Below are 12,460 nucleotides of genomic sequence, written 5' to 3'. Positions count from 1 at the left end.
GTCACTGTATTTTGTTTGAGCAGGGAGAGTTCTTAAGTCTTTCAACAATTGTTTATTGTAATGTAGTTAAGGTATAAACTATTCTCACTTTATTCTAATTGGTTTTATATAAATCTTCCCTTTTTTCTTTCTCATGGTAATATAATTTTCCATTGTAACTATACACCATAATTTATTTGGTCATTTCCCAAATGATGGGCATCCACTTTGTGCTGCTTTAAATAGGAGTTTTCTATAATAAGGGAATTGGACTGAATAGACAGTTTCAAAGGGCCCTGTAATTATAATAAATTCCCTGCCCAGATTGTTCTCCTGTCTTAATACTACTTCCTTTGATGCCACTGGGGAAAAACTCAAATAGATATGGGGTTCACTAAACCATACATGAAAATCTCTGAGTACTACAAATTGACTTAGAAATTAATATATTAATACTGTTTTATTGTATTTCAATTTATTTTGTTAAATATTTCCCAAATTCATTTTTAATACATCTCCCCACTCTTCCTGGCCTTCATGTTTGATACTTCTTTTTTTGATACTCCAAAGTGGCAGAGCATCTGTGCTATCATAGGTACTGAGGAAGAAGATGCATGTCACACAGGAGGAATGGCAAGCCAGTCTAACTAAAATGAGGAGTGCATGAAAATAATAAAATGAAATAAGACAGGGAAAATGGAAGTCAGATATGGGAGGAATTTAAATAGGTTAAAGATTTTGTATTTTATCCTATTAATTCACCTAGAAAACAAACAGAGAGCCAATGATGATTTTTTTTTTTAAATAAGGGAGTAACATAACCAGACCTATGTTTCAATTTGACAGTTGTTAGAAGGGTGGATTTCAGAAGGAAATCATAAACTGTAAACAGTGAGATCAATGAGGAAATTATTGTAGTAGTCCAGGTAAAATTGGAGTGACAAGAGCCTAGACCATTGCAGAGTCTGTATGTATGGAGAGTAGGAGACAGATATAAGAGATTTTCTGGAGGTAAAATTGACAAGGCTAAGAACTGATTCAATATAGGGGATAAAGAAGAAGGAAAATTCAAAGATGTTTCTAGGGTTCTCAATACAACTAAGTGGAAGAGTGATATACCTTGATAGAAATAAGAGGTATGTTACATGTGAATTCTACCAAACATTTAAAGAACAACTAACTCCAATGCTATGTAAACTATTTGAAAAAATAGGGATTGAAGGAGTCCTACCAAATTCCTTCTATGACACAGACATGGTACTGATACCTAAACCAGGTCGATTGAAAACTGAGAAAGAAAACTATAGACCAATTTCCTTAATTAATATTGATGCTAAAATCTTAAATAAGATATTAGCAAAAAGACTTCAGAAAATCATACCCAGAATAATACACTATGACCAAGTGGGATTTATACCAGGAATGCAGGGCTGGTTTAATATTAGGGAAACCATTAGTATAATTGACCATATTAATAATCAAATTAATAAAAACCATATGATTATCTCAATAGATGCAGAAAAAGCATTTGATAAAATCCAACATCCATTCCTACTAAAAACGCTTGAGAGTATAGGAATAAATGGACTATTCCTTAAAATAACAAGGAGCATATATTTAAAACCTTCAGTAAACATCATATGTAATGGCGATAAACTAGAACCTTTCCCTATTAAGATCAGGAGTGAAACAAGGTTGCCCACTATCACCATTACTTTTCAATATAGTACTAGAAACTCTAGCCTTGGCAATAAGAGCCAAGAAAGAGATTCAAGGAATTAGAGTAGGAAATGAGGAAATCAAACTATCACTCTTTGCAGATGACATGATGGTATACTTAGAGAACCCCAAAGACTCTGCTAAAAAGCTATTAGAAATAATTCAGAATTTTAGCAAAGTGGCAGGATACAAAATAAATCCACATAAATCCTCAGCATTCTTATATATCACCAACAAAATGCAACAACAAGAGATACAAAGAGAAATTCCATTCAAAATAACGGTCGATAGTATAAAATATTTGGGAATATATCTACCAAAGGAGAGTCAGGAATTATATGAGCAAAATTACAAAACACTTGCCACAAAAATAAAGTCAGATTTAAATAACTGGAAAGACATTCAGTGCTCTTGGATAGGCCGAGCGAATATAATTAAGATGACAATACTCCCTATTTACTTACTATTTTTACTGGACAAAAGATCGAGAATTTCAAGGAAGTAATGAAAAAAAAAATAAGTGAAGGTGGTGTAGCTGTACCTGATCTAGAACTGTATTATAAAGCAACAGTCACCAAAACCATTTGGTATTGGCTAAGAAATAGACTAGTTGATCAGTGGCATAGGTTAGGTTTACAGGGCAAGATAGTGAATAAAAATAGCAATCTAGTGTTTAACAAACCCAAAGATCCCAAATTTTGGGATAAGAATTCATTATTTGACAAAAACTGCTGGGAAAACTGGAAATTAGTATGGCAGAAACTAGGCATGGACCCACATTTAACACCATATACTAAGATTAGATCAAAATGGGTCCAAGATTTAGGCATAAAGAATGAAATCATAAATAAATTGGAGGAACATGGGATGGTTTACCTCTTAGACTTGTGGAGGAGGAAGGAGTTTGTGTCCAAGGGAGAACTAGAGACCATTATTGATCACAAAATAGAAAATTTTGATTACATCAAATTAAAAAGTTTCTGCACAAACAAAACTAATGCAAACAAGATTAGAAGGGAAGTAACAAATTGGGAAAACATTTTTACAGTTAAAGGTTCTGATAAAGGCCTCATCTCCAAAATATACAGAGAATTGACTTTAATTTATAAGAAATCAAGCCATTCTCCAATTGAAAAATGGTCAAAGGATATGAACAGACAATTTTCAGATGATGAAATTAAAACTATTTCCACTCATATGAAAGAGTGCTCCAAATCACTATTGATCAGAGAAATGCAAATTAAGACAACTCTGAGATATCATTACACACCTGTCAGATTGGCTAAAATGACAGGAACAAATAACGATGAATGTTGGAGGGGCTGTGGGAAAACTGGGACACTCATGCATTGTTGGTGGAGTTGTGAAAGAATCCAACCATTCTGGAGTGCAATCTGGAATTATGCCCAACAAGTTATCAAACTGTGCATACCCTTTGACCCAGCCATACTACTACTGGGCTTATATCCCAAGGAACTACTAAAGAAGGGAAAGGGTCCTGTATGTGCCAAAATGTTTGTGGCAGCCCTTTTCATAGTGGCTAGAAGCTGGAAGATGAATGGATGTCCATCAATTGGAGAATGGTTGGGTAAATTATGGTATATGAATGTTATGGAATATTATTGTTCTGTAAGAAATGATCAACAGGAGAAATACAGAGAGGCTTGGAGAGACTTACATCAACTGATGCTAAGTGAAACGAGCAGAACCAGAAGATCATTATACACTTCAACAATGATACTGTATGAGGATGTATGCTGATGGAAGTGGATATCTTCAGCATAGAGAAGAGCTAATCCAATTCCAATTGATCAATGATGGACAGAATCAGCTACATCCAGAAAAGGAACACTGGGAAATGAGTGTAAACTGTTATTTTTACCTTCTGAATCCAATTCTTCCTGTGCAACAAGAAATTCGGTTCTACACACATATATTGTATCTAGAATATATTGTAATATATTTAACATGTATAAGACTGCCTGCCATCTGGGGGAGGGGGTTGGGGGAGGAAAGGAAAAAATCTGAACAGAAGTAAGTGCAAGGGATAATGTAAAAAATTACCCATGCATATGTACTGTCAAAAAAAGTTATAATTATAAAATAAAATTAAAATAAAAAAAAGAAATAACAGCAAAGTAAATATGTCCAGTAGACAGCTGGAAATGCAAGACAAAAATTCAGAGAAAAATTATAGCTGCATATAAGAATTTGAAAGTCACATGCTTAGAAATAGTAATCTGGTAATCAAACCCATGAGAGCTGAAGAACTCACTGTGGAGAGAAAAAAGAAGGCCTAGGATAGGCTCTAGAGATGGCCACACAATAGGGACTAGAGAATGATAATGAAAAAAAAAGGTAAGGTGTATAGGAGATACACCAGGAGAAATCAATCAAAGAAGTAAAGGGAGTAGAAGGTATCTCAGAAAATGGTCAAAAGTGTTACTCTGTAGAGAGTTCAAAAAGAATAAGAATTGGGAATTAGATTTGTCAATGTAAGAAACTGTCCTTAATAGATAGAGAGCTATAGGATATGAATAAATAGTTCTCAAAAGAAGAACTACAAATGGAATCATAATAATGAAAGAAGACTTTAATTCATTAATTAACAGAAGAAATTCAAATCCAAAAAAAAAAAAAAACCCGAGTTCTACCTCAAATTGGCAAATTGGCAAAGATGACAAAAGATGGAAATAGTCGATGTTGAAGGGGTAATGAAAAGATAGGCACACTAGTGCACTGTCAGTGCAATCATTTTAGAAAGCAAATTGAATTTATGCTAGTGAAGTGACTAAAATGTCCATACCTTTTGACTGAGAAAGCCCATTACTGGTCTTATATGTAAAAGAGGTCAGTAAGAAAAATAATGTCAATTGATAGTCAAGAAACGAAGTAGATGCTAATTCATGAAAGTAATGGAATATTACTATGCTATAAAAATATGACAAAAGTGAAAAACACAGAATAAGATCTATATAAAGTGATGCAGAGTGAAGTAAGCACAGTTAAGAAAAAAGTTCATGACTACAACTAAAGAACTACAAAATATCAAAAGTAAATGTTACAAAATATAAAGAAGCAAGGCTTGAAAGAAGATATATGAGAAACGCTCAACCCTATCCCTCTGCAGAAGTGAGAGATCAGCAAGTAATGTATTTTGCACATATTTTTAGACATTTTTGGTATGTATTAATTATGCTAATTAGTTTCCAGTTTTTCTTTTTTTAATCCTTAAAATATTATTTATTATGTGGGATGTCTCTCTGAGAGAGAGATATGAAGAAATAGTGCGGAAATTATGGTAAAGTTACAAAGACATCAACAAAAATGCACATAGATTCTAAAACAATAGATTATTGCCTCTAGAACAGGTTCAATTGACTGATTAGTTCAGAAGGCAGATTGCAAAGATCCCAGAAGTGAGTAGGAGGAAAGAAACCAGCAGCACGAAGTGTACATATTTGTAATATGGAACATGGTTGTGAGAGCAAAGAAATAGAATGATTGCTTGATGAAAGGCAGGGTCAACTGAAATTTATAAAAGGTTAAGGGAGACCAAGTCAGGTGTGTAAGCAATAGGGTAGAAACTAGTGAAGAAATAGGGAATGTGGAGTAGCTAGGCAGTGCAAGTAGATAGAGCACTGACCCTGGACTCAAAAAATAATAATGGGAGCTGGGGAAAAGGAGTTTTGAGGTAGAGAAGGGTGGCAGATAGATGGCTTTTGTTTTCACAATTTAGTAAGAGCTAAGAGGTTGAGGGAGGGAAAAATGTGAATTAAGAGATTTTTAGGAGAGAGAAGGCAGTTTGGAATAGCCACTGAGAAAAGTGTGATGGAAAGGCAATCAGTGAAAAATATGTGGACAATCATATAATAGTAAAAGGCTCAGATAAAATCAGATACATTTTTGTAATCAAAATTATCCATTTTACCTCTGTTGATCTTCTCTATTTCCTTAGGCAAAATTAGTTTACGTTATTACAATTCTCTTCAAGGAAGTTTAACTAATTCTTTTTGCTTTATGAAGCAATATTGCACACCAGCTTCCATCACTCCTTGTAAGATCTTACAAACAAATTTATATATTAATCTGTTATTGCCTTTGGCAGCTACCTTTCTCCATTTGGCAAGTAAGCCAAACGTTTGTTATCTCAGTCTTCTTATAGCAATTGACTTATGCTGATTTAACTTCTAAATGAAATTATTATATTTATGTGACTTCTATGATTCATGTAATATCTATTGTCTAGTTTCCATTTTACTATTAATAGTTTGTTTAAAAAATTCAGGGTTAATTTTCATAATTGTACATCACATTTTTTTTCTCACTACTATGATTTCTTTTCCTTTAGACTTTTCATAGAGATCTACATAGAAGCAATTAAATCCATAAAGTTCATAAGGCTATCACATTAAAATGTAGAAAAAAAGGGGAAGAGGGCTTATTATAGAGCCACAGATATATATCCACTGTTAGGAGTTATGATATATTCAGCAAAAGAGACTAAGACAGGTCAGAGAAGAAGAAAATTATGATGATGACAATAAATAATAGCTAACATTTACACACCACTTTCTATGTTTTAGGCATAGTGAAAAGTTCTTTAAAATAGTATCTCATTTCATCTTTACAATAATCCTAGGGGATAAGTGATATTTTAACCTCATTTTACAAAGGAGGGAAATGAGGCAAATTGAGGCCAAGTGACTTGCCTAGAGTCACACAGCTCATATCTGAAGCCAGATATGAACTTAGGTCTTCCTAACTCCAGGAAAAGAAACATATAAAGAGAATAGTGTTACAAAAACCCTGAGAAAGGACAACATCCTAGAGAAACCTATAGAAACATTTCTATAAAGAGGTCAGGAAAGATGAAGATTAAGAAAAAAAGATCAGATCTGGCAATGAAAAAATAATTGGTAACTTTGGAAAAAACAGCAATCTAATTCCACATTGAACATCAGTCTCTTCAGACAACTTCCCCTTTTACAATTCATCAAAATTATTTTTCAGTGTCTTCAAAATTTCTTTCTTGTGAGCTTCTCATCTTCTTTGACTACCTTTCTCTATGGAATTTTCATCTATTATTCTACCTATCTTTAGGAGACTAAGCTAGTAATTTCTAATCTGGAATTCATGAATTTACTTTAAAAATATTTAAAATAAAACATTTTGACATTTTGATAACTTATTTAAATATTTCAATATCATCTGTTTCCTTTGTAATCAAATGTATTTTGTGTTATGAATTTAAAAGTTATTCTAAGAAAGGGGTTCCATAAGCTTCACCAGCCTGCCAAAGAAGTCATAGACATGAAAAAAAGGTTAAAAATCCCTGCTCTAAAATTTTTGGAAACTGTTCTTTCAAATATCTATGCTTCAGGAAGATAGCATACTTCCTACATACTTTTGCCAACTTGAAGTACGGAGACACAGAAGAGACATATCTTTTCTTTAGGTGGCCAACAATGAATGGCATCTCTCAGAGCAACAGGATCACTCTATGGAGTATAAATTGCTTATTCTTCCTCAAAACGTACCCTCTTTAAAGTTTCAAAATTATTACCTAGATGAAATGGTTCAGTAGTTCTTTCCTTCTTAATATGTGTTATATTCTTTTTTATCTTGATGCAGAACCAAATTGTCTCTTGAATTGAGTTTTCCTTTTTTTGTTTTCTCTCAGTTTTACTTCTTCAAGAAACACTTTGTTCTCTCTAATAAGGAGAGGAGCTGTATTCCTGTAGTCTTTTTAGGCAGACTAATATTTTATACACAAAATGAAACCTTCTAATTTTATTCATAAATCAGTTACACCTTCCTTTCCCTTTGTTTTTAGTCAGGTCTCAGTGCCTTCCTAATTTTTAACTTTTTCCATTATTAAAACAGGAATTTACACTGAAACTTACTCATATTAATGAGTAATGAGAAACAAGTATTTTTCTAAGTACTTGAATTTGAAGAACTTATTTTTTCTAAATATTATTTTTCTAAAATAATTTTAATAGGAAACAAAAGCTTTAATTGAAATAAAAGCTTTTGTTTCCTATTAAAATTATTTTAGTATATAGCAACCAAACATAGAATTTGGTTTTGCTTTTTTGGGGGAGTGGAGGATCAGGAGTGTTTTTTGTCACTGAAGTCATTCAAACAAGGGATATTAAGGTACTTAGGCTACTGTCCTTCCAAACTCTTTAGTTTTCTCTCTCTGGTCCTTCTTCCTCCTTAGCATTAATTCATCTTCTGCTGAGCCACACTTTAAGACTACCAGTCACAGTGGCTCTAGAATCTGCTATTGGCCTAGAATTCTCTTTCATGTAGCATGAGGTTCATGCTGTTGACCACCAGGGTCAATTCATAGACTAATAGCTTAAAGATTCAACTGCCTCAAAAATCTCCAATCCTGCTGCTCAAACCCTCTTGGAATTAATGCCTACTCTCCTTTCCCCCTAAACCTCCAACAACAAGGTTCCCTTTTTCTTTGTCTGACTGGCTTTTCCATATGTATCCTTAATCCCATTCCCTTTCTCCTTCAGTAGATTATATCTTAAATCACTGCCTTTCCAAATCTTTAATCTTTCCCATCTACTTAGTTCATTCAAGATGCTGAAGATTCTCCCATTATTAAAATTTTCTTACTAGACACTACCATCACATCAGACCACTTCCTATCCAATCTTTTATAGCTAAACTCCTTTAAAAATTGTCTATGCTCACTGTCTTCATTCTCTCACCTTTCACTCACTACTTAACCTTTTGTAATATGGCTTCTGGCCTCATCACAATGACTGAAACTAGAGATCTATCTGTAAAATCAAGGGCAAAGCAAAAATATCCATTATCATTATTACATGTGATATCATGAAATTATTAGCTATGCAGCAAGAAAAAAAATTGAGGACTTAAGCATTAGCCAAGGAAACATGGTTAGTGAATTTTTGAGATAATATGATGGTTTAGAGAACCCTAGCAAAACAGCTAAAATTAATTGAGTCAATGAGTAACTTCAGTAAAATTTTAGTATATAAAATACATCCATATAACTTATCATCAGTTATATGTATGTAGATATATAAAAATATTACCAACAAAGTCCAACAGGAAGAGTTATTCAAAATAACTAAAGATTATATAAAATACCTGGGCATCTACCTTCCAAGACACACCCAATGGAACTGTCTATAATTCTGAATGCAATTACAAAATACTTTTTATGGAAATACAAACATCGCTAATTAGAGAATACTTGTTATGTCATATATATTAGAGAAATGCTTATAGGGAGACTGAGTCAATATAGTAATAAATGATTGATTTATTCAGTGCAACCAAAAGATTAACTTTATAGAAGTGGAAAAATAATAATTCACCTGGAGGATCAAAAGATCAAAAATATCAGGAGAAATAATGAAAAGGTAAGAAGGAAGGAGGCCTAGCAATACCAGATTTCAAACTTTACTTGAAAACAGTGGTCATCAAAATAATTTGCTACTGGTTAAAAAACAGAGATAAATCAGTGGAACAAATTAGGTATAAAACTTACAGAAGCAAAGAATCTAGCACAATAGACAAGACAAGGCAATAACTTGCTTTGCTACAAAAACTAGAAAGTAGAATGGAAGACGTAGGTTTAGATCAGAACCTCATAAGACATATCAATATTAACATTAAATGACAGTCATAAAGGGTGATACTGAAGAGGGAACCCAAAAACTGAAAATCCTTAAAGGAGAAAACCTCCTTCAACTCTTGCCTCAGTGAGGGGACTCCACCCTAAGCACAAACAGTTTCATCTTTGTTTTCTGGGTGGGCTCAGTCCCAAAACCCATTGAATTCAATTCAAATTCTACCCTAGCTAAAACCTATTGAGGAGCCAACCTGGAATTCCACCCACGAGCCCCCTTTGGCTTGTAGCCAAAGCCCTGTATTATAAAAGAGTCAAACTAAAACCCTCTCTTTACAGAGATTCCAAACAAGGCAGCCCTATGCTTGGCACCCCAAGAGTTTCTGCCCACTGGAATCCTATTTCCAGTGCCCTCTTCTCTTTATCTAACACCTTTTACTAAGTAGACTTTAATCTTACTTCCAATCCCCATAAAAAACCTTTTTTTTTTTTTTTTAATCAATCTAGGTTTTCGGGTCTGTAAATTCCTTTATAGAGGACTCTTGCACTGCCATTAGACCGCATTTAACTCCCTACCCTTGTGCTGAATCCTGAGGGGTTGCAGGAGAGCTCCATTTGACTCCCTGAATCCCGAACCTGCCACTAGATCTCATTTAACTCCCTGACCACCAGAAACCCTAATGTCATTTGGGTACCCCAAATCTAAACCTCCTCATCATCAATATTATAAATAAATCAAAGGAACAAAGATAAAACTACCTTTCTAATCTATTAATAAAGGTAGGGTCCATTGCCAAATAAACAATATAAAGGATCAGGGAAGATAAAATTACAGAGAAAATAACTGACTAGGAAAAATTCTTTTGAGACAAATTTCTTTGATAAAACGTGCATTTTACCCTCAACCAGGGTTTAACCCATCTACTGAGATAGGCTTTTCTGATTCGCTTATTTACTACATTACCTAGCTATGGCCGCAAAGCCAGAGGAAAGAAAAAAAACCAAATACTTTCTAATAAACAATGCATTCCTCTTGATTTCTAATAGCACTATTGTAGGCCAGCTACTCATTATTTCATGTCTCTTTTTCTAAGACAATTTTCTAAACTTGTCTCTCTGATTTCCCTGCCCCCCAATCAAGTCTCAATATAATCTCTAAATTAATAATCTTTTAAGACAACTTACATCAAAACCTTTCTTCAAAAACATACAGTGTTCAGTATTGCTTCCTGAATCAAATGTTTCAGATTAATTTAATAGGTCTTCCATAACCCAAAAAGATCCCATTCATTCTATTATTTTTCATTAATCGCTAGAATTTATCTTGCACTCAAATTAATCTAATCGTATTTTTCAAGAACATTCTCATTTCTATTCCCATGACTTCAGACATGTTTTTGTACTTTCATATGTCCTCTCTACTTTTCTATTCCTAGATGATTCTTACAAATTAAAGCCCAATTTAGGCTAATCTTGTCAATGAAGCCAGGAAAGATTACAGTTGCTCTTACTCTCTAATATCTCTGAACTCCTATAATTCCTACAATATGTAATGTATACCATAAGAGTTTAGTTCCTAATGTTTCACAAGTGTTAAGTCTTATATTTCTAAAAAACCTATAAACTGCTTAAAGTCAGGAAGAAATGGTAATCACTTAGTAAATGCTTATTTAATGGGAGGATTTGTATGAATTAAAATGAATTAAAGATGAAAAACATTTTATTGAACTAATCACATTTCAAATTTGTTTTAAAGTGGGTGACATTTAAATATATCAAATGCAAAAATTTTTCATTGACTGAAAAAAGCCAAATCTTTGGTACTTTAAGGGTTCTATTTCAAAAAGAAAATTAGACTAGCATTATTCATACCACTTTTATACCTATTGTCTCTAATTAGCAATATGATCAAGAAATAATTAAGAAAAATCATACTTACCTTTTGCTTCAAGTTGGATCATGAACATTACTCCCAAAGCCATGGCAACATTTGAAAAGAGACAGGAAAGTATCTTCATATAATGAGACATACTGTAGATGTTGTTACTGATATAGAAGAATGGAAGGTAGGAGAAGAAATAGATAATACTTCCTGTGGCAACTGCTATGTTAGCTATAAAAACCAAAAAGAAGAAGTCAAATTAATTTCCAATAAATAATATACATAGGCTATTATAAGAGTTTGCATTTATCCTTATCAGTCATCTTTCTTCCACATTATCAGTCTGTCACAATGTTTTTGGATTACTATTCTCTTCCCCAGTTTGAATAGATATCCCTGAGTTTTTTTTCTCATCTATAAACTTCAGATGCATACTAATTATGTTTTCATTCAAGTTACAATAGTGATATTAAACGAATGTAGGACTGCTATACTATTTTCGCACACATTGATCCTTTTAGTTTTTCTTTATTCTATTTGGGGAACAAATCTAAAAGTGGCATAGCTAGATTAAAATGATACAAAAACACTGAAATGAAAAAAAAGTTGAGAGCTCTGTAGGAAAGACCTAGGAGTTTAGCTTCTGAATGTAAGAGATATAAAACCTTACTCAAATAACACATTCTTTGAAAATTAGAATGGACCAGACAAAAGTTAATGTTTTCTTAGGTCAACAAGAAATACTAAAAACAAAGTCAAAAGACTTTAAAAAAGCCCCAAAAAACCGAAAATGTGGAAAATAGATTAAGGAGAGCTTATTTAAGAATCATTAAACTAACTTAAAGACTTGATTTTAAAAAGCTTGGATATCTTATTTCAAGAGTTCATCAAAGAAAACTTCTCTGATATATTAGAATGAGAGAGAAAAGTGAAAATACCAAGGATCATTTAATAAACCATTTACTATAATAAACCTCAAACTGAAAAGTCCCAGAAATATTATGGCCATTCTTATATTTTCATTCCAAATGAGGGTAGGAAGATGATAAAAGTACTCCATTAGAACTGTCATGTCATTAAAAAGGAGTTAATCAAGGCAGAGGAGGGGGTCTGGGCCTACTCCCAGTACTCCTACTTTTTTTTTTTTTTAAAGATCTTGAAAAGAAAATAGTTGGGGGAGGGGAGAAATAGGGAAGGGGAGGAATATACTAGGCAATAAAGAAGAGAAACAGTAGGAAATCTTATTAACATGTAATTGG

General features: G+C 33.1%; 1 protein-coding gene across 11 annotated transcripts in view; it reads right to left on the bottom strand.

Moving 5' to 3' along the window:
• LOC141551272 (phospholipid-transporting ATPase ABCA3-like) overlaps nt 1-12,460 on the bottom strand; it is a 249,925-nt gene that overhangs the window by 139,882 nt on the left and 97,583 nt on the right. For all 11 annotated transcript variants that reach the window (XR_012484816.1, XR_012484817.1, XM_074282726.1 and 8 more), the window contains one exon: nt 11,259-11,432. Coding sequence is in view for 9 of the 11 variants with exons in the window: in XM_074282726.1 (XP_074138827.1) it covers nt 11,259-11,432 (174 nt within the window). In the remaining 2 variants the exon portion in view is untranslated. The remainder of the gene's footprint in view (nt 1-11,258; nt 11,433-12,460) is intronic.

Source organism: Sminthopsis crassicaudata, chromosome 1 (genome assembly GCF_048593235.1).
Source record: "Sminthopsis crassicaudata isolate SCR6 chromosome 1, ASM4859323v1, whole genome shotgun sequence".
Taxonomy (NCBI): Eukaryota; Metazoa; Chordata; class Mammalia; order Dasyuromorphia; family Dasyuridae; genus Sminthopsis; species Sminthopsis crassicaudata.
The sequence above is the reverse complement of the archived record's forward strand: the minus strand, read 5'-3'. Positions and strand labels throughout refer to the sequence as shown.